The sequence below is a fragment of the Excalfactoria chinensis genome, chromosome 3 (genome assembly GCF_039878825.1).
Source record: "Excalfactoria chinensis isolate bCotChi1 chromosome 3, bCotChi1.hap2, whole genome shotgun sequence".
Classification (NCBI taxonomy): Eukaryota; Metazoa; Chordata; class Aves; order Galliformes; family Phasianidae; genus Excalfactoria; species Excalfactoria chinensis.
Genome location: NC_092827.1, coordinates 24,625,632 through 24,650,312, shown reverse-complemented (window position 1 = coordinate 24,650,312; position 24,681 = coordinate 24,625,632). Strand labels below are relative to the sequence as shown.

Sequence of the window (24,681 nt, the reverse complement as noted above, 5' to 3'; positions counted from 1 at the left end):
ATAGCTCCCACTAGACCATGTCCCTCAATACAACATCCAGTCTTTCCTTGAGCAGTCCAAACATTAAAGAGAAATGAATAATTTTAACAGGTATAAAGAAGTTCTCCAGATAAAGGTAAATTTTATCTCCAATAGATATGATTTTTAGCCAGTTTGCATCAGTGTATATCAATATACAAGCTGATATAAGTGGTGTTTCAACTGGACATAAGGAAAAATGCTTACACACTGCAGTTAGTTAAGAACTGGAGCTGCTTGGCCAGAGTTGTTATGCTAACTCCAGACTGGAAGTTTGCAAGACTCAGCTGAATAATGTTCTCAGCTCCCGAGCAACCTGGTCTGATCTTGTAGTTAACCACTCTTTGAACAGAGACCTCCTGAAGTCCCTTCCCATCTGAAAGATTAAAAGATTGTGTTGAGTATACTAGCAACATTAAAGATTATTTATTTAAAAAAAAAAAAAAAAAAAAAAAAAGCAGAAAAAGTTACAGATGACATGCAATTGTAATTGTTTTCATTGAAATGATGATATTATTAAAGAAATTAATTTGCTATTTGCATAACATAATGCTCATTATAAAAATATTTGTGATTCCTAAGTATTATTTTTCCATTTCCCTTGTCTGTCTGTGTATTTATTTCTTAAACCCTCAAAGCCTGAGCCAGGCAATTGTCAGCTCTACGAGCTGCACCAGGACCCAAATGTACAGCTTGTACTAACCGCACAGATTATTCAACAATTCTCAACAGTTGACTACCGATAGTAAGGAACACATGATGGTATATGTAGCAATGTAAATTGTAAAGCATACTGAATATGTTTCAGTGTCAACTAGATTAAGCTAATTGTTAAATCTTTAAAAATTTGAGGATTATTTTCTATAGCTATACTTTGATTTTTTAGTAGACAACCATAAATATGCTATGTTTTATGAGATTATGAGATATCAGAACCATTTGTACTTGCCAGCATGAATAAATTATGGTCAGAATATTAAATTCTTAACACAGTGATAGGTTGTGACTAGAATTACCTTGTTTATTTGGATACTTTGGCTGAACATTACTTAAATTACTAGGCAGCTGTGCAAAATTAAAAATTAAGTTTTTAATCTGGAAATTTCTGATTTATGAATTTCCCATTCCACTGAAACTGGTGGGTGAGTTAAATTCACCAGATTTTTCATAATTTAACAGAATCATTAAAAGCCTCCACAAAACTTTCCTTTTAAGGAAACAGTGGGTCAAGCATCTCCAAAACAGAAATAAGAGATAGAATGAAAGCAGATCCACTTTTCTTTTATGTTGGTTTCATAAATAAACCAAACCAACAGAATATTTTTCCCAGTGAATAATGAATGTGCTGATTTTCTAGGTAAAACAAAAAATATGATGAATAAAATAAATATCTTCAGCCAACAGGAATTAAACTGATAACAGAGAAGCAAAGGATCATAATAATAGTTGTAGGGGAACTGTTACTTCACAGCTGATGATGAACTGATGATTGAGCACCTGGTGAATGGGAGGTGGCTGGCCCAGGAAGAACAGGTACTAGCAATTTACCTGTGTTTCTCATGAGATGGAAGGGGTGGAACCCTAGGTCCATCCATCCTTTGCTCATTTAAGGGCTAGCCTCTGGCAAGACCGGATCCTGGATAAAGGTTAATCTCTGAGAAGAGGTGGTCTACAGCTAGAGATCCTCATCACTTGGTTGGTGAGTCAGCATTTTTTCCTGTGTACGACTACTGTTATTTATTATAATTTTTTGCCTGGTATTGCAAATAACTTGTCAGAAATGGTTTCACTGTGTGGTAGGGAAAGCATACTGGGTTTATGCTGTCTGAAAATTAGGTTGATGCAGTAATCGTTCCAGCCGTGATTACTAATAGTTAAGAGCAAACAAAGAATGTGGGCTATGAATTCATAAGAAATATGGAAAGAAATTAGGCTGCCTTCTAGTTATGACAGAACCTGACTGAGTCTTTCATAATCTGCATTTCTTGTGATCTTTTGTGTTTTAAGTGATCTGGAACATTAGTACTTTTGGGATAAGAGAAGGATAGAGCCTGGGGTTTAATAGTCCTTTGAATAACCAGTAACCTAGGAAATAAGTTTAGACTGAATTTTACTACAGTATTATACTTAATTTTTCATCATTTACAAGTAAAATTTCAACTTCTATTAATAATATAGGCTAAATTTTCATTGTAAGTAAGGTAAATAGGATCCATATCAGCTGGATGCCTTTACTATGTGTTCATGAGGCCACATCTGAAGTACTGTGTACAAGCTTGCGACCCCCAACATAGGAAGGATGCAGAGCTGTTGGAGCAGGTCCAGAAAAGGCCATAAAGAGGAGGCGCTGGAGTACTTCTGTGAAGGAAGGCTGAGGGAGCTGGACTTTCTTCTCTGAGAGAAAAGAAGGCTCTGAGGAGACCTCACTGTAACCTTCAGGGGAACTTATGAGCAGGAGAAGGACTGATTCTTTATGTGGTCTGATAACGTTAGAACAACGGGGAATAGTTTTAAACTAAAATGACGTTTATTTACATTAGACATTTGGAAGAAGCTCTTTAATCAGAAGCTGGAGATGTGCTGGAACGAGTTTCCCAGAGAAGTTGATGCCCCGCCTCAGGGTGCATTCAAGTCCAAAGTGAATGGGACCCTGGGCTGCAGGATCTGGTTGCTGGTGACCCTATTTATGTCAGGGCATATGAACTAGGTGATCTTTAATGTTCCTCCAACCTAAGTCATTCCATCATTCTATGAATGATGGTTGATAGCAGAAGAAGGGATGAGTTTCCCCCACTGCTCTGTAAGTTACACTTTTGCAATAAAGCAGTTTGTTGGACTGTCACACGTTTTTGCTGTAAGTGAAAGCAGTTTACTCAGCCTCACACATTGCATGGGAAAGCACTTAATAATATGGAACTGACAGTTTTGTGTAAATACTGAAATAAATTATTTTGCCATATCTCATGAAGTACTTCAGAGAGAGCAAACTAGCTGAGTTTGGACTTTTATTTTTTTCTAATCAGTTAAAAGCAAGCATGTACTCAACTTGAAACTACTTTTCAGGGATTCAGAAATTCCCCAAACATCTTCTGTTCTGTCTTCCCTATTCCCTATCTAATGAGAAGCTGGCATCTTGAGATAAGGAGGATGACTATAGAAAGATTCCTTAAAAATTCACCCAGCCACCTCAGCACTGTGAATTTCTGAGGTGCTTAACTTACAACAAAATTCTTTAACCTGCTTGTTAATACCAGTAAGATCAAACACACATTCCTCACATATCTTACAGTGCTCTCACCAGCTGTTTCACAAACTGCACAGTGAGTTTCTAGTGTGTGCTGCAGCTATTTGATAATCATTTTTCATCCCTCAGTATCTGTTTTTCTTCCTCTTCTGCCAAACACTCAAAAATTGCACATTACTAATTTCTCTTTCTTACGTACAGTTAAGTATTAATAAAATGTTCTTATTTTATGAAATCTGATGATTTTGTGGCATCTGCTTCAACAATGCAAGAATCTCTCTTTTTCCATGCATGGTGAGAATTTTACTTTATCTGAAGCCAGAAGATTATTTGTTGTCATAAGGATAGTGTTTTCTGCTTTACTCCTTGTCCACATGAAAAACTGGAGAAATCTCTAATTCATTTAATTAATTGATGTTCTCACAGTATCACAGTATCATGCGAGTTGGAAGGGACCTTAGAGATCATCGAGTCCAACTTCCGGGATTTGAGCCCCTCTGTGTAGCAGAGCAGCACTTGCACCACTTGCGCCACAGGGGGAATTCGAACCCTGAGCCTCCATGGCTGCAAGCAGCACTTGGTTATGCTCTTTTGTCTGCTCAGACCTGGAACAATATCGTTTGAATTCAGACATTCCCATGAAGGAGTGTATCATATTAGGAATTAAGCATTTAAACCCTTAATATCACTGAAATATCTGTGTGAGCAGAAAACTGACGCTTCTTTGTGGGCCTCTTACACAGACCAGGGATCAAACAAATAACAGAGGTCAAACACTTAGCAGTCATCAAGAATTAACACCACAGTAAATCCTCTTGTCATAGAATCACAGAATGGCCTGTGTTAAAAATGAGCTGTGATCACCTAGTTTCAAACCCCCTGTTGTGTGCAAGGTTGCCAACCACTAGACCAGGCTGCCCTGAGCCACATCCAGCCTGGCTTTGAATGCCTTCAGGCATGGGGCCATCTTATACCGTAAAAAGGATGAATGAAACCAAATGCTTCTATTTATATATGCTGTCAACTATAATATCCTTTTAGATAAAGTTGTTAGAGAAGAAACCTAGCCAAATAATCTTTGCTGAATCCTTGCTGTTTGTGAACGGGGAGAATAAATAATGTTCTCATCCCAGAGCCATTTGGAATATAATTTGTACCCTTGGAATTCTGGGAGAGACTCTAATAGTGAAGGCTTTGTTGAGCAGGATGCCCAAGATGCAACTCATGTTTTAAACAGCATGTTAGAGTAGAATTTATAAAAACATGGAAGCAGACTTAAAAACTTCCTGTTTTCTTTTCCTTTTTTCCCTTTCCTCAGAATATTTTGAAAAATAATTCCACTGCCTAAAATGACAGGTACTGTAAGTCACAGTGAGTTTCTTTTCTCTTTTAAGTTAAAAAATTATTCATGTTTATTGTAGGATGATTAATGTTACAAAGTTTTAAGTCTTTAGCCTGGCCTGGCTGAACTTATTGACAGCTATAGAAATATCCTCTTTATAACTTTTGTATGCAGTTTGAAAGCAAATAAATCATAACTTTCTATTTCATTTAAGAAGAATGAGAGTGTTTCATGTTCATGAAACTCCGTCCAGTTCACTAATTAGTGAGGTTTGCTAACTATGCACTACTTTTCCATGTTTCTTGCGGTTATCTTCATGTTTTGAGTGACTGAGAAATTAACTTTGCATACTGAAAAAGTTGCAAGTAGATATTTTTCTGATATTTAGATAAAGATTTGTCTTTTTAGAGTAACAATTGTCATAGCTGCCTTTACATAGAAAAAGAATGTTTCTTTCCTGCCACTTGGCAAAGCTGTATGTTCTGAGTTGTTAAAAGCTTGTCATAAACAAGTCACTCAATTTCCTTGTGTTGAGTACAGCTGTTTAAAAAAAAAAAAAAAAAAAAAAAAAAGAGTGGTAAGAAAATGTACATTGTTCATACTGCATTTGTGGTATGAAGTTGGAAGGAGGGTGGGGGGAGAGAAAAAAGGTAAAGATATTGGAAAATGACTGAAGTGAAAGGTAAAACAAAAATTGAATATATTCATACCTAACTTGGTGGCTTGATCTCTATGTTTTAAGTTAGGTTACTGAAGAAATGGGGGGGTGGGAGGGAAGGGGAACACACTTTGTTGACATCAAGATTTATTTTTTTTTTTTTAAACTTACACAGAATCACAGAATGGTCCAGGTTGCATTCAAGGATCATGAATCTCCAACCTCCCTGTCACAGGCAGAACCACTGGCTTTCCCATTTAATACTACACCAAGCTGCTCAGGGCCTCATCCAACCTGGCTCTGAACACCTCCAGGGATAGGGTGTCCACAATCTCTGGGCAGACTGTTCCAGCACCTCACCACTCTCATAGTGAAGAACTTCCCCTTGTCATCCAACCTAAATCTTCCCTCCTTCAACTTAAACATTTCCTCTTGTCCTGCTGTTATCTACCTTTTCAAAGAGCTGATTCCTCTCCTGTGTGTAGGCTCCTGCTAGGTATTGAAAGGCTGCAATGAGCTCACCCCACAGCCTTCTCTTCAGCTCTTTCAGCCTGTCTTCATAGGGGAGGTGTTCCAGCCCTTTAATCATCTTTGTGGCCCTACAAAGCAATTGAAAACTGACAAGAAGAAAAAAAGGTTATTGTACTGTCTTTCCATGGAAGTGCCTGTACATTATTAGGGTGATTTCAGCTTAAAAATATGAGTTAACATTCCTGGAAGGTGCTGGCTTAAGCATCTGTGAGCCAAGTCCTTTAATTATCCTCAACACATTTCAGTTACAACCTGGAAATAGTGATTTAATTTCTGAATATTTTATGAATTTCTCTATGGAGTACCCCCATTGGGGTGGGGGGGTTGGGAGGGGCAGAGGGAAACACACACACAAAAAAAAAACCAAACCTTGAGGATAATGTATGCCCACTGTTAAATGAGTTATCTTTTAATAGGCAGTATTTGCTTTCATGTTTCCCAAGTCTCTGTATCTAGTGGCGATATTTGGAGGAAAAAAAGTATTATCAATGATAGTAGAATGTCAATCTAGGTTATCCTTAGGCAAAGGAGGTACATACATACATATATATTATATATATATATATATATATATATATATATATATATATATATATCTCCAAAGAGCTGGAAAGGATGCATCTGAGGAAAATGAAGGAGTGGACCAATCGTGTGATTGAATAGTGTTAGCTTACATTACTCTTAAGTACAGCAGTTGTGAGGCCACACTCATAGGACTGTGTGTTGTTTAGGGCTTTAATGTAAAAAAATAAATAAATAAAACAACTTTGATAAATTAGAACAAGGCTTGCTGAGAGCCATCAACATTGTCAGAGGGTTGCAGCACATGATGTATGAGGAAAGGCTGAAGGATTTGTTTAGCCTTGAAAACAAACAGCTGCGTGAGGGTGTAATTCTTCAGTTGCCTTTTGAGTGATGATAAGCAAGACTGCAGAAAACTTTTGTTGGAAGTGCACAGCAATGGTGTCTGCATATATTGCAATGAGGGAAATTTTGAGTAGGTTTTAAGAGGAAACTGTTCATAGTGAGTGTAGTTAAGCACTGTAGCAAGCTGCCCAGAAACACTTTGCAACTGCCATCCTTGGAGTTTCTCAGACCTCAGCAAGACATGATCCTAAGTAAAGAGATTGAATTTTAAAGTTAATCCTGCTTTTAGCAAGGGGTTGGACTACATGACCTCCAAAATTCTATCTCAACCTACGTTCTTCTGGAATTCTAGGAGTGTAAAACATGTTAACATATGAAAACATTATTTTGTGGGTTACTTTGGGAAAAGTATACTTAATGACAGAGGCAGATGTGGCAATAAATATAGTTAACACATTCCTTTTTGTTTTCTTATATCTTTAATATGAGAATAGAATAGTTTAGTTAGAATGGAACTACAAAGGGCATGAAGCCAATCCAGGGCTAATAAAAGCTTAAAACATTGGATGCTAACAAGCCTGGGGTTTCAGGTTTGTGATCTGTAAACGAATTATTGCTAGTACTCAGTCTGAACTTCTACTGGTGCAGCCTTTTGCCCTTCCTGCACAGGAAGAGATTGGCTCCTTCCTAGGGAAATTGTGAAGAGCAATAGAGTAACATTTTGGCTTCCACTTTTCCAGAATAGGCAAAGTGTCTTCATCCTCTCCTCACAGGGATATGCCTTTCAGCCATTCTACTAGCTAAATAAATTGTTATTTTTTTAACACTTGTAGTTAATTTAGGGTTTACAGTACTGTGAAGGTACCTAGAATCTGTAGGTGGTTAAGTTTCTTGGCAGTTTCTGTTTCCTGAGGTTACGGTAATCAGTTTCATGAGCATTTTAAGGGAAATCATTACAGAATCGGGTTATTCACTTCTTTTTAATCCATTTGTGCTCTTCACACTTAATGAATTATGTTATTTTGCTCTTTTGTGAGGAGGTTGGGGGTGGGGAGGGAGGTTCTCTTAACATTACTTGCATTAGGGCTTTTTTGTATGTTGCCATTTATTCTTCTGTATTCAGCAACATATCCTTTGTATTTTTAATGCCTTTGTCCTTTGGGAACATTTTGTTACTTGCATGATGTGCATCTGCACACACCTCTGCCCCTTTGATGGTCACACTGTGCACATACTAATGTAAATAGAGACATTGTTCCTTATACTCTCACAGTACTAAAGTATTGTTATTCTATTGTTCATACTGTTTTATTCTCCTTATATTTGGATTTAAGAGAAGCTAATATTACTTATATACTGATCAAGGCACTTGAAATTTAAAGTTGCACAGGACAGTTCTCAGAAACTTAGAAACTTCAGAAACTTTTTAAAATGTTTTGTCTTTCTCCTTGAAGGATATTCAATTAAAAAGACTTTTCCAACATTTAACGTTGTTTTTTCAAAGACCATTGGTCATCTCTTCTCTATACTGCTTGCTGTTAGTTACTCTCAATGATCTCCTAGTATGATTACAATATTGTGACATTTCTTTTCCAAATTATTAGGAGTAACTGAAAATAAAACTACAACTAAAGGGAACTGGCTAAAATGCTCATGGGAAATTCTTGGAATATTAGTTATGTTTGGTCTCATGTTCTAGCTCCTTATTTTTTGTAATTTAAGTTATTTATCCACAATTCTGTTGTCATTGTCATGTCCCTGTCTTCCCCGCCCCCATTTGTCATGGTATGCAGTGTGTGCAGACTAACAAAAATATCTCCCTCACTCTAGAATTGTTTCTTAAAGGAACAGCTCCAGTATTATACTCAGATACTTCAAGTAGCTTCAAATCTTCCCCATTCCTCTGAAGGAATTATTTGTTTTATATACTCTGACCATATCTGTTAAATAAAATAACTGAGTCTCCTGTGTTGTCTTGTCTTGTTATTGGTTGGCCACCATGTTTGTCTCACAGTCTGCTTTGACTTTCACCTCTGTGTACTTAAAAATATCTTTCACGTAAAGTTCTTCTCTTCCTGTGGCTATATCATTTACTGTCAGTAATTCAGCTTTTCTATTTCCTCCTATTCATGTGTCCCCTATTCCTATACTTCTTCAACGTGGCAGATGTTGAAACTCTTGTTATATCTAGAGAATATTTTAGGTTGCATTTTTACACCATATTTTATTGTAATTTTAACATGTAGCAACAAAGAAAATTTCTACAGGCCTTTCACACTGCATTCCCCTTTTGTGTTTCAATTGTTGATGGTGGTGCTTTTAACTCCATACTAATTTCTTAATATCTAGTGTCTCTGTGCACCTGGCTGGACTGGAGAATTTTGCCAAGTTGCTGAAAATGCGTGTTTAATTTACCCAAAGAGTTGTTCTGATGGATCAACGTGCATCAATATGAGCCAACTGGGAGAGCAACCTTTGTTTCAGTGTTTGTGTCCTCATGGTTTCACAGGTAAGGCATACATGTATCACAAAGAAGTTAGTGGTTTCGCTGACTTTTAAATGTTGAACTATAGGTTTGCTTAATGTCAAAAATAAGGAATAGAGAAGTATTTCAAACAGTAATCTCATCTCTTTGTATTTTCCATTACTGCTCTGATGCTTATGAAGTCTAAATTAGGTTACCTTTTGAACTTTTTTTTATGAAGTCAAGTAAGAATAAACCCAAGAGAAGGTTTCAGTTCTTGTTGAAGACTGTAAATGTATGTGTCTACATACAGAAGTTATAAATGTAAATAATTTATCTCTTTATAGTTCCTATAGTTTCTGGAGGTCTAACTAATGAAAGCAATAGGATTTTTATTTATTTATTTGTATCAACCTATATTTGCCCAGATAAATTTCAAGCTGATCCCCACCTTCTGTTTCAATTCAAAATGAATGACCTATACAAGCTAACTTGTTGTGGTATTTGCATGACTTCAGAAGTCCAAAGAGTCTTCTAGGCTCCATGTATATTCAGAGGGTAAGCATTTTTAGAGGGGAATTGAGATCACGTGTATCTATTAGTGACTCAAACACTTTCCTTCAGAAATGTTTCTCTATCTATTGGCTGACAGGAAGCCTAGAAAAATCTTAGATTAGCCATCTTTGTTTTCAAATGACAAGTAAAGCTTTCCCATCCCCCCCCACTCCAATCTTACCCTATAAATAGAATCCAGCTTAGAATGAGATCCAATAATACTTTTCTCCTTTTCAGTGAGGAAGGGTAATGAAAGAGCTTTTGTCTAAATGGCAAGAATACACAGAGGAAACAGACTACAAATATACTGAGTGCCGCTGGAAAAGAACCTTAGACAGTTATAACTAATAACGTGCCTTTTTCCTTTGACCTTGTTGTTAGAATGAATTACTTTTGTCAGTTCAGTATTGGGTTTTTATTGGCTTGATAACCAAAACTATGGTTTTGTTAATAACACTACTATTACACTAGAACACCTTGAGGCTTTTGAGGTGATAGTAAGGCTTTTCCTGTATAGCACAGTTTCCCAAACAGGAGTATTACACTCTATATTTAGCATAATAAATGAACGTAAGTACTACAGTTTAATCTTGTTAAACACAGATATATGTCTGGGTTCAAGCTGAGGGGATTTCAGTGTGTAGTTGTTCCTGGAGTCAGATCTTACCTTCAAGGCAATATTCTTTTCTTCATGGGACTACACTCTAAGAAGCTCTTTGTATTTTAATTAGTCTTACTTTTTTTTTTTTTTTTTTCCCCTTACTTTGTTTTCTTTTTTTTTTTTATCCTTTTCTATTTATAAATAAGTAAATACTCCATTCTTTTTCCTTAGTATTTCTTATTTATACACATTTATATCATTTGTGTCTGAGACTGAAAGAAGGAAGGACAATTTGGTGATAATTTTGGCATGTTTATGCAATCATGAATTACATAGCATCTGCAACCACAAGGGCCATTGCAGTTTCACATCTAATTGTTCTTAATTGTGTTTATAAATTATCAACAGTACAGCTGCAGCCTTTCCATTAACATTTAAATCATATTTGAAATACACTTATCTTAGTGAAAACAAAGTATGACATGGTGCAGCATTTTTAGCTGTGAAATGCAGTACGTTTATTTAAAAAGCAATAAAAGCACTTCATTTTTTGTTTCATACTCTTTAAGGAAGTCTTTGCAGAAAATCACATACAAAAATGTGATTTTAAACGACTTTGTTTTACGTATGAACAGATATTTTAAAAAATACTTTGGATAATTAAAGGAAAAATTCTATTTGGTTTAAAGGAAAACAGGAGAATGGGAGGTTATAAAATGTAGTTACTTTAGTGAATAGATAGCAGACTCATTTGATCTCCTTGTAAAGAAATATGAAGAGTTAACTACAATTACTTTTCTCCAAAAGTAGATAAAAACATTTGTTATCTAAGGCAGTACATGTAAGCAACACAGCTTATGACATTGAAACAATCCTTGTCAGCAGTTTATCAGGTTTTACACAGTAGACCAATAGTCCTTGAAGAAGCTTGCTCTAATTAATTATTAACTTTCCTTCTGTGTAGAGCAATCATATTGGCAGGAATTGATTGGGCATGTTGGATACATCATTTAGTTAGTAGAAAAATCCTTTAATTAAAATAATGTCACTAGTGCTAAAATGGACTGCACCCCAAGCAAACTTGCAGACAAGAATTTAAAGTACTCCAATAGTATGCTTGTCTTCCATTTTTCTTTTTGGAAGTCTCATTTAAGATTGTCTGGAGATTGATCACATTTTTTTTCTATTTTTTACTAATTTTCACAGATGTGTTGGAAATAAATATAAATAGATAAGAATGTCTCTTGCACTACTGGGCTAAGCAGGTGGTTTGAGACAGTCTTCTGTAGAAATAATTATTGACACCATAATAGCTGATGTCCAATGGAAGATACTGGATGTAAAAGATTCCACATCAAGATAGTGCTTACAACAGTAAATAAATCAATGATATGATTTAAAGAAATGGGTTGTACTTGGTCAGATCCACATCTTACAATATTTTATTTTTCTGAATAGAGCAACTATATTGAAAACTGTCATTTGGGAAGAGTCTTTGCATGGTTTTAACACCCAAATAATGCCTCAGAGTTGTTCAAGAGAATACACAAACCTAACTTGGAGTGTTCTAAACACCATTTTTTCCTGGAGTTATTTAATTTACAGGTATAGATTAACCTGTGGGCCCTGAAGATGCCTCTATGGATGTGTTGTCTTTCCTCAGCACAGTGAACAGTTTAAGAATCCAGGATAACTGATGGCTTTATAGTCGTCAAAGTTGCAGAATATGTTAGATGTCAGGATCAAGTCTATGCTCTCAAATAGCTGTATTCTTTTATTTAGTCCAAGGAATTGCCATTCAAAATATTTGGATGAGGTCTCTATTTTATGTTGATGTATAGTGGAAGACAAAAAAAAAAAAAAAAAAAAAATAAAAATAAAAAGTCTCAAAACCTTCAAACAGATAAAAATAACATTTATTCCATAGTTCTACTTGTTATACTAAAGATGAGCTGTTTGTTTGTTTTGTTTGATTTTGGTTTTTTGTTTTGTTTTTAGCATAATGGGAGGATCCAATTTCACAAGTGTGTAACTGGAATTGCAATGAGGCATAGTTTTCAGAAACAAATGCTGTCATTTCTAGCTTTGTTCACTATGCTTATAGCTATTCTCACTGCTATCAATTTTAAAAGATAAACTGTTAGTGTATGCAGATTCCAAAGACTGATCTTTGGAATTAAGACTGCAAATTGACATAATGGAATAAAAGAAAACACTTGCAAGTATTAGAGGCATTCTAAATGAATTCTTATTTTCTGAAATAGAGGAAAAGAAGAACAGATCACTACTTTGAAGAGAATTCAGTTTTCTGCTTAAGAAAGTTTGATTTTAACTGTCAGGGAACAAAAATAACTTGGGTAATGCAATCTCTTCAACAGATGTCTAGAAATGCTTCCTGCTGTTTAAAATTCCTTTTACATTACAATATGGGTAAATAATATTAGTAAGGTGAAAGGCAAATGGTTTTAAGCTACGGCATGGATTTTTACAGAGATCTTGTACCTAAGAAGATAATAAGTTGAATTATATGAAAACGGTGAAACTCCAGTGTTACCACTCCATCAAAAAGATAAAACAGACCAAAAATAAAAGGATGATGTTAAACTGCTCTGCCATACTTTGAGGCAGATGAACATTGTGCCCCTGGTGGCGCAGTGGTATGAGGTGCTGCTTGCAACACCAGAGGCCCGGGGTTCGAATCCCCCCTGTGGCGCAAGTGGTACAAGTGCTGCTCTGCTACACAGAGGGCTCGAATCCTGGGAGTTGGACTCGATGATCTCTAAGGTCCCTTCCAACTCGCACGATACTATGATACTATGATACTATGATACTATGATACTATGATACTATGATACTATGATACTATGATACTATGATACTATGATACTATGATACTATGATACTATGATACTATGATACTATGATACTATGATACTATGATACTATGATACTATGATACTATGATACTATGATACTATGATACTATGATACTATGATACTATGATACTATGATTAGGAAACCTGGAGTGGTCTGATTTACCATACTTATTCACAGAATCAGAGAATTGCAGGGGTTGGAAGGGACCTCTAGAAATCGAGTCCAACCCCCCTGCCAAAGCAGGTTCCCTACACCACGTTGCACAGGTAGGCGCCCAGGCAGGTCTTGAATATCTCCAGAGAAGGAGACTCCACCACCTCCCTGGGCAGCCTGTTCCAGTGCTCCATGACCCTCACCGTAAAGAAGTTCTTGCGCACATTCATGCGGAACTTCCTATGCTGAAATTCCAGCCCATTACCCCTAGTCCTGTCCCCACGCACTACTGAAAACAGAACAGCCTCACCACTATGGCTCCCACACCTCAGGTATTTATAAACCTGGATCAAGTCCCCTCTCAGCCTTCTTTTCTCAAGGCTAAACAGACCCAGTTCACTTAGTCTCTCCTCACAGGGGAGATGCTCCAGGCCCTTCATCATCTTTGTGGCCCTCCACTGGACTCTTTCCAAGAGATCCCTGTCTTTTTTGTACTGGGGAGCCCAGAACTGGACACAGTATTCCAGATGAGGCCTCACCAGGGCAGAGTAGAGGGGGAGGATCACCTCCCTCGACCTGCTGGACATGCTCTTTTTAATGCACCCCAGTATGCCATTGGCCTTTTTGGCTACAAGGGCACACTGCTGGCTCATGGCCAACCTGTCATCCACCAGGACACCCAGGTCCCTCTCAGCAGAGCTCCTCTCTAGCAGGTCTTCCCACATCCTGTACTGGTGCATGCAATTATTTCTTCCTAGGTGCAAGACTCTGCACTTGCTTTTGTTAAACCCCATCTGGTTTCTTACTGCCCAGCTCTCCAGCCTGTCCAGGACTCTCTGAATGGCAGCACAGCCTTCAGGTGTGTCAGCCAATCCTCCCAACTTCGTGTCATCAGCAAACTTGCTGAGGGTGGTCACTATCCCCTCATCAAGGTCGTTGATGAAGATGTTGAACAAGACTGGACCCAGCAGAGACCCCTGGGTGATGCCACTAGTTACAGGCCTCCAGCCAGACACTGCACCGCCAATGACAACACTCTGCACTCTGCCAGTCAGCCAATTCTCAACCCACTTCACTGTCCACTCATCTATCTCATACTTCCTCAGCTTTGTTATCAGAATGTCATGGGGGACAAAAAAGCCTTTCTGAAATCAAAGTAAACCACATCTACCACTCTCCCCCCATCCACCCAGCTAGTGACATCTTCATAAAAGGCCACCAGGTTGGTCGAGCACGACCTCCCCTTGGCGAACCCATGCTGAGTACTCCTGATAACCTCCTTTTCTCCCAGTTGTCTGGAGATGGCATCCAGCACAAGCTGTTCCATCACCTTCCCTGGGACAGAGGTGAGGCTGACTGGCCTATAATTACCTGGGTCTTCCTTCTTGCCCTTTTTGAAGACCGGAGTGACATTGGCTGTCCTCCAATCTTCAGGCATCTCCCCAGTTTTTCAAGACCTCTGAAAGATTACAGAGAGTGGCTCAGCAATGACCTCCACCAGCTCTCTCAGCACCCGTGGATGCACCCCATCAGGTCCCATGGATGTATGGAACTTAATGTTTCCTAGGCACTCATGGACCACTTCTTCACTGACTAAAGGAAAATCTCAGTACAAATACTGAAATTTTGAGCCCACTGTACTTTTGTTTTGTTTTTGTGGTGTAAACATTTATTTTTTCTCCCCTTTCTTTGTCATGCATCAATTGCATTTAAAAAAAAAAAAAAAAAAATAGTCTGACATCTAAACATGAAACACAGTATCAGTATTTAAGTTCTGTCTGCTTTTTAAATGGAATAAAACACTCCCAGTGCACACTGATGTTTATGAATGTTTATATTTTGTAGTGATACAGTTTATTTACATTTCAGAGTACAGTGAATGTATTTGGTCTTTACGAACAGGAAATAATTTTGACAATATTCTTGTCCATTTTTAGAGTTATATATTGCATGTTTATTTTTAAATTAAAGACTCTGTAGTTTGTTGAAAAGCATATTAATGTCTATGGATTTCTAATTACATGTCAGAATAAAATGTGCTACTGAAAAATCATGCCCTTAAATTTGACATACAAGTTACTCTAACTGGTACATATGCTCATGAACTCAGAGTGTTACTGTCATCTTTCTTGGGTGGCTGCAAAACAAACTACTTTTACCACTTAATTCTTGTTCTGTCAACATACCGTTAGCCTACCCTTTCTTATTTTCTTAAGGCACAAAACTCCTAAATTTCTTCTCAGGGAATGTGCAGTGCTCTGACAGATAAAAAGCCAGAAGAGCTGGGCAAGATAGAGACTTGACAATGTATATTCTTTCCTTGTTTACTCCTTCAGAGTAAGACTTAAACAAAGAATCTGGATCTCTTCTCCAGGGATAGTTTCATAAGTCTTTCATGAAGAACAGCAGTGAGCTATTCATTCTCATTACACAGCATATAAGTCTGCTGTAAGTGACAAGGGAAACTAGGAGACAGCTTACTTTCAACACCCAGGAAAACAGCTGAAGAGACAGTATGCTTTCAAATAGCTATACATCACCCAAATATCATCAAATCAAAAACAGGTGGGGAGTCTCCCGTTTCTGTGAATTTCATCTAAAACTCTTCAGAACAAATTGTTTGAAGTGCTTTTAAATGCTGTTGCTGTATAATAGCCACAGTGTTTTTTTTTTGTTTTTTTTTGTTTTTTTTTTTTTGTTTTTTTTTGTTGGCTTTTCAGCTGTGCCTGTGTTTAAGCTTCTCCAGTAGAGCAGCTCAAATCTTACTCAAGTAAAAAAAAAACAAAAAACAACTATTGACAGTGCTATAAAATCCCCTGTTGGCCTTAAAACATGAAAAGATGTGTAGCGTATATGTAAATATAAAATCTTTAGAAACAGAAAATGTATTGGAGAACTGAACAACACTATCACATGGCCCTAGTGACAGGCTTACTTTCACAGCTGATCTTTGTAGCTCTATTTTTTTTTTAATTTTATTTTTTTTAATTAAATTGTACTGGTCTTATTCATTTTTGCCACCTGAATTCTTTCTATACAGTGGAAGTATATTAGATGAGGTTTGCAGTTCTTTGCAGGATTTATCATGTGCACAGTGATACATAGAAAGAATGATTAAGTAGAACTTAATCCCCTTTGCTATTTTTACATAAACATATGCATAACACAAACACTGTATGTAAACATTCCACATAAACATGTAAAATGTAAATAACCATGTTTAACCACATATCATTAGCTTTTTCTCAGACTCAATATACCACACCACCATTTGAAATAGTCCTTTGTGTGTCCTCAAAAGCTAGATTTATGCTGATATAAGAACACATTATTCTAGGCTTTTTGTTAATTCTCAAGCTTTGTGTTCATTCTTTTCTTTAAATAAAACAAACAAACAAGCAAAAAAAACAAACAAACAAAACACCACACAAAATCTCAGTTCTATTGAAATACTTTATATAAAATTTTACGTGGCAGGCTAGAGGCATGATCTCACCTGTTCTTGATGTTTTTCATTTGATCTAAGTGTTCTTTGTAGGCATTGCAAACTTATCTGCTTTTTTAACCTATCCACAACTAATCTACATTTTAACCTAAATTCACAGTGTAGATTTGTATCCAGTAGCAACAGATTTAATAGTTTTAATGCTTCTGTCTTCGCTATACCAATATTTTTTAAAATATATTTGTTTCTGTTTTTTCTTCTGAAGACATAACTCACATTTAAAATATGTTTAAAATATTTAACCTCCTTAGATCTTTTTGCATTCATATACCTTTCTAAGTATTTGCTACCAATTCTGTGTAAGCTCTGTACATGATTGTGTTGTTTAAGTCTAAGTAATTTATAACAATATTAAATAACATTAAAACTAGCAACAGTTGCTGTGGAAACCCACAAATATAGACTTCCATCCTAGTACACTGGCATTCATTGTTACTATAGATTTATAAACTATCTCGTTTAAAAAAAGAAAAATAAAAAAATCCATAATTATTGTGTCTAAATAATTAGAGTCAATCTACTTGGGGATTTTTATATCACTTAGAAACTCTCAGTGTGTGATTCCTCCTGAATAATTAGGGAATAGGCATTTTTAGAGTCAGAAACTGTGTAATTGAAGTTGGCAAATTTGGTACCCATAGTAGCCTACTCTTGGCCATACCACAACTGTAACAAGGACACTGGGTGATAACTGGATTGTATGCTTACTTAAGGCAACTTGAAGTAATCTGTCTTTAGAAATCATTTCTTACTGATCAATATGATCTCTGGTTACTTAAGAGCTAACTACAGCTCCACACAAGTACAGCAGAAAAAAAGGTGTTATTATACCTGGCATATATTATGAAATCAAGGGCAAACATCATCCTCTAGCACAGTCAATCTGTAATCTTGATATTCCTCTGAGAAAGAGCACCATTATCATTTTTTCATAGGTGGGGTTTGATATTCAGAGATTAAAATCCAAATTAACTTTATCTAATTTTAGGTGACCTCAGCTGAAAACATCTGATAAACCTAGGAACTCCTCTTAGTTGTACACTATCCTGGAAGAGAAAATAGAGAAATTTTAAAAGAAAATTTCAATGCTAAGATTTTATAAGATTTCCTAAGATTTTATAATCAATTTCAACATTTCATAATCTACTTACAGCACACTGTCAGAATAAGGGTTTTAAAAACATTAGCTTCCAAACACAGACTTCAAATATTTTAAATTGTTTCTCACTGTCCCTACAGATTTCACAGTCTAACACCTACTCTTTGTTAAGAACTAATTTCATAGACAGAGCTATTCCTTTATAAAATCTGAGACTGAAAAGTTTCGTTTCATTCTCTCTGTAAAAAAAACACTTGATCAGTTATGACTCAACTAGGGAGACCTCTAATGAGCTTCTAAAAACCCTAAAGTATACATGATACTGATAACAGATGCTTAGTGAGATAACAAATAAAAATCAAGAGAAGACTTCTCCTCCTCCCTCCTATACTCCCACTCTGGGATTTAATCTCTATAGAGAATGGATGTTTGTTTCATCCTTGTTATTTCTTTCTTTTCAAAATATTATTACTTTCCACTCTTAACACACCTGTTTTTATTACTCTCTGCACAGACCTACTGCCCTTTATTTCCATACATTTGTTTTATTCCCAAATTATTAAAAACAATTTCAAGAATGGAGGTAGAGATTTTCTTTGCATACAGTGTTTAATATTTATTCCATCTAAGTAGCATTCAGTACACTCTTAGGTAAGAACTCTTAAAATGGCAACTCAGAAATAAATATTGATGATTCAGTAAGTGGTACCATCCTGTACAAGTCTTTGTGAAATCCAGAAATAGAGAAGGAGGGTATTTTGGAAATAAAATAAGCAGGACTTACATTTAAGACCACATAATTTAATAAAACCAGTATTCAGAGCTTACTTCTATAATATTAGTGCAGAAAAATATGTGCATTCTGAAATCTCTTGCTGTTTAAGAAGGCGGTATTATTCATTACCTTTTGTAATGTTTTCTGAAACAATTCTTATGTTCTAAGATGTGTACATGCAGACATTAAATCATCCAGTAGCTCACAGTTGGTGGTTGACATTGAATAGTACACATCCTATGTTAAATGCCTATGACTTACCTAAGACAACTACTCAAATGTTTTGTAATTAAATATTAGGATAGAAGTAGAGATGATCAATGCTGTAACTAATTAAAAATGATATCTTTAGTCTCAACAGATTGTTTAGATTCTATGTACAGTCGGTGGAGATTATTTAACTGTAACATTCTAAACATATAGAACAGTTTCACCTATATTTGAAATTTCTCCTTCAATGAGTTGAATTATTTGCTCCTCTTTTTGATACTTAGCTATACAGGGAGTCTAGACAATACTTTTATAACAATAAAATTATGTGATTTGGTCCTAAATAATTCTTAATTTTCATATTTGTGGTAACTACTAAAGAGATTCTTCATGGGGACTATAATACAAATCTTGAATTCTAGTAAAGTTAACTAATTTAAATTTGGTAGTTTGTAACTTACAGACGGGCAGATGCTTTTACCATCTGCACATGTGAATTTTTAGGTCAGTTCTTTATTTCTGCTTTTTTTTTTTTTTTTTTTTTTTTTTTCCTTCATTCACTGAATCCATTTTATTTGGAAAAGCACAAAAAAATAATTAATTACTATGTCTAGACTGATCTAAATATACATTTAGTATACAGTTCAAAATGATTCCCAATGAGCAAGAGGAAATATTTAGAACCAGTGAAATTCTAGTGGGTCCAATAAAGGTTACTGTAATTGTATTTAATGTCTGTCAAAATAATTAAGTATAAAGTTGTTGGAAGTGGAAGAAATCTTCTCTAATTTTAAGTGCCTATGTTGTAGATATCTGTATGAATCTTGTCAGTCTGTTATCTGCAGATCCTGTAAGAAAAAAAAAAAAAAAAAAAAAAAAAAAGAGAGAAAAAAAAAAAAGAACATTTTTAAAGGCTCCAACCTTCTTACCCGATCTGGATGTAATGTTTAGGATGAGATATCAATTGCTAACAGTTAGGTTTTTTGTGACCTATAAATACATGGATAAAAAGGCTAACATTTCAGCAGGCAAATCTTAAGTGTTTGTGTCTTTTTAAAGAACATGTTTTGTTTAAAGTTGTTGAGGGAAGAGGGTAGATGATACAGAATCTGAATAAATAAAACTCTGGCTTCTAACTTCAACTGTCACCAAAACATTTGCCTTCTTATGATTCTGGTATTAACAAATTAGTGAAGTATCTATAACTGTATGAGTTGCTTGTGTCACTGAAGGATATTTTAGAAATAAACAGTACAGCAGTAAAATCCTGAACAATGTTATTTACCTCCCTCTTTGTTCCTTGCACCTGCTGAACTTATTCCTGATAGAAGAATAATATTCCTAATTGCACACAAAAATCTTGTTTGAGTTATATGAGTATTGCAGTTCTCAATTATTCAGCCCTCACTCACTATGCAGTGATAATTAGGCATTAAAAGCTAAGTGGATTACTGTGGAGATCTCTCCTGACATCCATTTAACACTTAATCAGATCTTAATACTATAAATTATGCATTTCTCAGCAGTATTCGGATTCTAATAAATTTTATAGCGGTTTGGAGTTACTAGGTTTTCATAGCCTCACTGTGGGAGTGAAAAGTTGCAAAGTTTGCTTAAAAGATTCAGTCTTTACAAGGATTTCAGTTTTATACCAAAATAATTCTTTAACCTAGTTCGATCTATAATAATGTTTATTCACAACAGCTTTTTAAACAATTCAGTCCACCTTCATGAATAAATATGAAAATTGGATCAAAAATCTTTATTGAACAGAGGCGAAGTTTATTTCCAGCTTTCTTTCCCAGCATTACCTTCCTTACCTTAAGAAAATTAATGGAAAAAAATAACTTATTTTCTAGGAGATAACATACCTTTCTAGATGCATTCAGTTCATTTCCCAATTAAAAAAACATCTTTCTTCAAAAAAGCCTTTCTTTTTTGCCTGTTCTATCACAGAAAATTGTATATTGTAACTCTTATCCTGACTCCTTTAAAAAAAAAAAAAAGCAAAAACAAAAACAAGCAACACTATTAATCACAATAGTATAATTACGTTTAGTATCAGTACAAGGTGAGTAAACTGGAATTCTGTATAATGATATTTATTGCATTCTAGTAACAAATATTTGAAGCATCTAATTTCTTGTTGACTATATTTTTAAAATTTCAAAAAATGCATATATACATATATATGTTTAATAAATGTTTAAGTTGTCTGGTTTTTTTTTTTTTTTTTTTTTTTTTGTTTTTTGTTTTTTGTTTTTTTTTTTTTTTTTTGTACATTAAATTATTAAATTCATTTTTTACCCTGGTAAGATCTTCTTCCTTTTCAAACCCAGGAGAATTCTGCACGTTGCAAATTGATAACTGCAATTCCATTCCATGTGAGAATGGTGGAACATGTGCTAACTATGAAGACCATTTTAAGTGCATTTGCCCCGTGGGTGAGTCAATGCAAATTTATAGAGGTTTTTGAACACAAAAAAATACTATCCAGATATCTAAGCATTTTTATATATACTATTTAAATATATATATATATGAATGTACACAAATAATCTTTTTACAAAAAAATCTCTTTTTTTTTTTTCTTTTTTTTTTTTTTTTTTTTTTTTTTTTTTGCTTTGTTTAGGAAATGAAACTGCCAAATTGCTTTAGTAGAGTGGTATTAACAGCTAACACTGTGAACAGACACAATGTCAATATTGTGAATGAACTGTGATTAAACATTCTCTTTGTGGTGCAGGTTTTGAAGGTGAAAGATGTGAACTGGATATTGACGTCTGCCTATTCTACAATATAAGCTGTGCCCCAGGAGCAGTGTGCATGAATAAATCTCATGGATTTAATTACACGTGTTTATCACCATGTATTGGAAACACAGAGGTAGGATAAAGTGATATATTCCCTCCAGTGTTTTTTGGGAAATCAAACAGGTTATCCTAATTGCAGTGAGCTGACATTACCCACAGCTTATCTAAACACAATGCAAATACTTATTCTCATTATATTCTTATTTTAACCTTCTTTTCCATGTAACATGTGAAACCAAAAGTGCATGACTTGACTAGTTTAACCACCTCCAGACAAACTTCATGTTGTCTGAGCTCTGTCTGTCTTATTCATTATAGGTTTATTTATTGATGTCTTTGTAGAACTGAAACTTCTAAGAACTTGAGGCAAAAATTCCTTGTTATGTCCTGATATGCTTAAAACTTATTAGAGAGAAGGCTGATGGTGAATTGGTGCACAGAAAGAAGGACAAAAGCTGCATTTCCACAGACAAGATTAAATACCTTGATCAGACAAACAACAAATAAATTAAAAGAAGACTAACTGTTCTGCAAGGAGAGATGATGAAAGGTTGAGAGATGACAGTCAGTTGATGAAAAACTCAACATGAGCCAGCCATGTACACTTGTAGTCCAGCAAAACCAACAGTATCCTGGGTTGCATCAAGATTAGCATGACCAGCAGGTCAAGGGAGTTGATTCTACCCCTCTTCTCTGCTCTCAAGAGACCCCAACTGGAGTACGGCAAAAAGTTCTGTGGCCCCCAATGCAAGAGGGACATGGAGCTGTTGGAGAGGGTCCAGAGGAGGTCCACAAAGATGGGCTGGAGAACCTCCATGATGGGGACAGGCTAAGAGAGCTCGGGATCTTCAGCCTAGAGAAGAGAAGGCTTATGGGGGGACCTTATAGTGGCTTTCCAGAACCTGAAGGGAGCCTACAGGAAAGATGGGGAGGGACTTTTTATAAAGATATGTAGCAACAAGATGAGGGAAAATGCTTTTAAACTGAAAGAGGGTAGATTTAGACTAGATATTAGGAGGAAATTCTTTACTGTGTGGCTGATGAGATAATGGAACAGGTTGCCCAGTGAGGTTGTGGATGCTCCCTCCCTGAAAGTATTCCAAGGCCAGGCTGGATGGGGCTTTCAGCAACCTGGTCTAGAAGGAGGTGTCCCTGCCTGTAGGAGGGGGTTGGAAATAAATGATGTCACAGTCCCTTCCAACACAAACCATTCTATGATTATATGATATGGAAATGCAATTAGAAAGCAAAAATACAGATTATATCAACTTTTCATTTCATTTATTTATTTTTGTGTGTGTGTGCATTCTAAGAATTTTATAATTAATTGAGTTAGATGTTGATATTATTTAGGTAAAAATTGATTCCAATATGGATGCAGATGTATTTCAGAGCTTTATTTAGTATGTCTTCCTCACTTCCCTTTAGTGACTCCTTCAGTTAAGTTACTGGTTTGGATAATATTCCTAATTCCAGCATATCAGGGTGGACTAAAGGCCCAGGCCCTTGAGAGATTTTGATATGTGATAAAGTGAAACGTTGCTCCTTTTCATTATGATGCTTGCTTTACCAGCTATGTAGAGAATGCCATATACCCCTACCTAATAGGTGCTTAAACATGATATCCAGTGTTTCAAAAGCTTAATCAATTATTTTATTGAAATACATTCAACAATAATATACTATATTTAACAAGCGATACATTTATGAAGAAGCAATCAACATTTATGCGACCTTGAAGTCTATGGGTACACACTCACCAATGACTACAAAATGTATTATTGAAATACCACTGGCACAAAGGTTTGTATTTAAATTGTTCAGCATCTGGTAAATTTCAACAATTTCTTGATTTAAATTGTCATACTGAATGCAAATTTATTGTACATGGCATAACATTGTAATGATATAATAATTATTATGACTAGTTAGGATGGGAAGAGATCGTGTGCCAAGGATGTTGATAAGAACTACTGAAACATTTTACTGTAATACTTGCTTTAAGGCCCTCAGATATTCATACAAACTTCACATAGGCTGTGTGGACTGTATATGTAAGTATCTTTATGTTCCCATTCTACAGGTCACTTGTTTTAGTCATAATGTCAATAATTAGGAAATTTTCTAATAGAAAAGGGAACTAAAATGAAGGAATGATATATCTGCTTTTTACTTACTTTCTTCACCTGTATAATATATAATATCATAGAGGTAGCATTATTCTCTTGTTTGAAAAAATAAGTCTTTTTTCAGTTCTTTTCCATTTTCATTTTTACCTTAGATATGCTGAACTGTTTTGACTCAGTTTGTGCAGTCAGCACAGTAGATCAAAAAGAATGTTAATATTTCTCATGTTATCTTAAAGTACAAAAGGTAAATATAAGTCAATAGGGTTCTTTTATCTTTTTATAAACATATAATGATACTAACATGAACTTTTTTTCCACTGGCACAACATTTAAAGTGTTTAGATTATTTTTCTTTGAAATAAATCTGCTCAGTATGGCATCAAAAGGAAAAAAGAAAATACCCTGTCTCATTAGAATATGTCACATCCCCCACCGTTTTTATTGATAGGAATTCATAGAGATTTGCTATGAGCAATGGAAAGAACAAATAATTCTATTGTAACATTCTAGTCCAAGATGGAGTAGGCAGGAGAACAAGCATTACTGAGCCTTACAGCATAGCTACAGGAATAGGCTAATGCCTTAATTAAAATCTCTAAAAGAAAGAGATAGTTCCCTTTGGTATTACATCAGTTTAATTCTTTCTTTTGTTATCAAAACTTATGACAACACAGTAGAGAAACAGGCTCAGTGAGTTGTCCGATTAAATTCATCTCTGGAAAACATACATTAGGGATAATCTAAAAAGACATTTCCTATCGAAAACATTGTCAAAGCTGGTAGTCCTATCTCAGGTTTTAGTATGACAGCCAGTTAGTGAACTGTGTACATTTTTGATT

General features: G+C 35.4%; 1 protein-coding gene across 1 annotated transcript in view; it reads left to right on the top strand.

Moving 5' to 3' along the window:
* EYS (eyes shut homolog) overlaps nt 1-24,681 on the top strand; it is a 710,358-nt gene that overhangs the window by 57,113 nt on the left and 628,564 nt on the right. Inside the window, exons 6-8 of the mRNA XM_072333503.1 lie at nt 9,010-9,169; nt 21,240-21,344; nt 21,647-21,786. Coding sequence (XP_072189604.1) covers nt 9,010-9,169; nt 21,240-21,344; nt 21,647-21,786 — 405 coding nt within the window. The remainder of the gene's footprint in view (nt 1-9,009; nt 9,170-21,239; nt 21,345-21,646; nt 21,787-24,681) is intronic.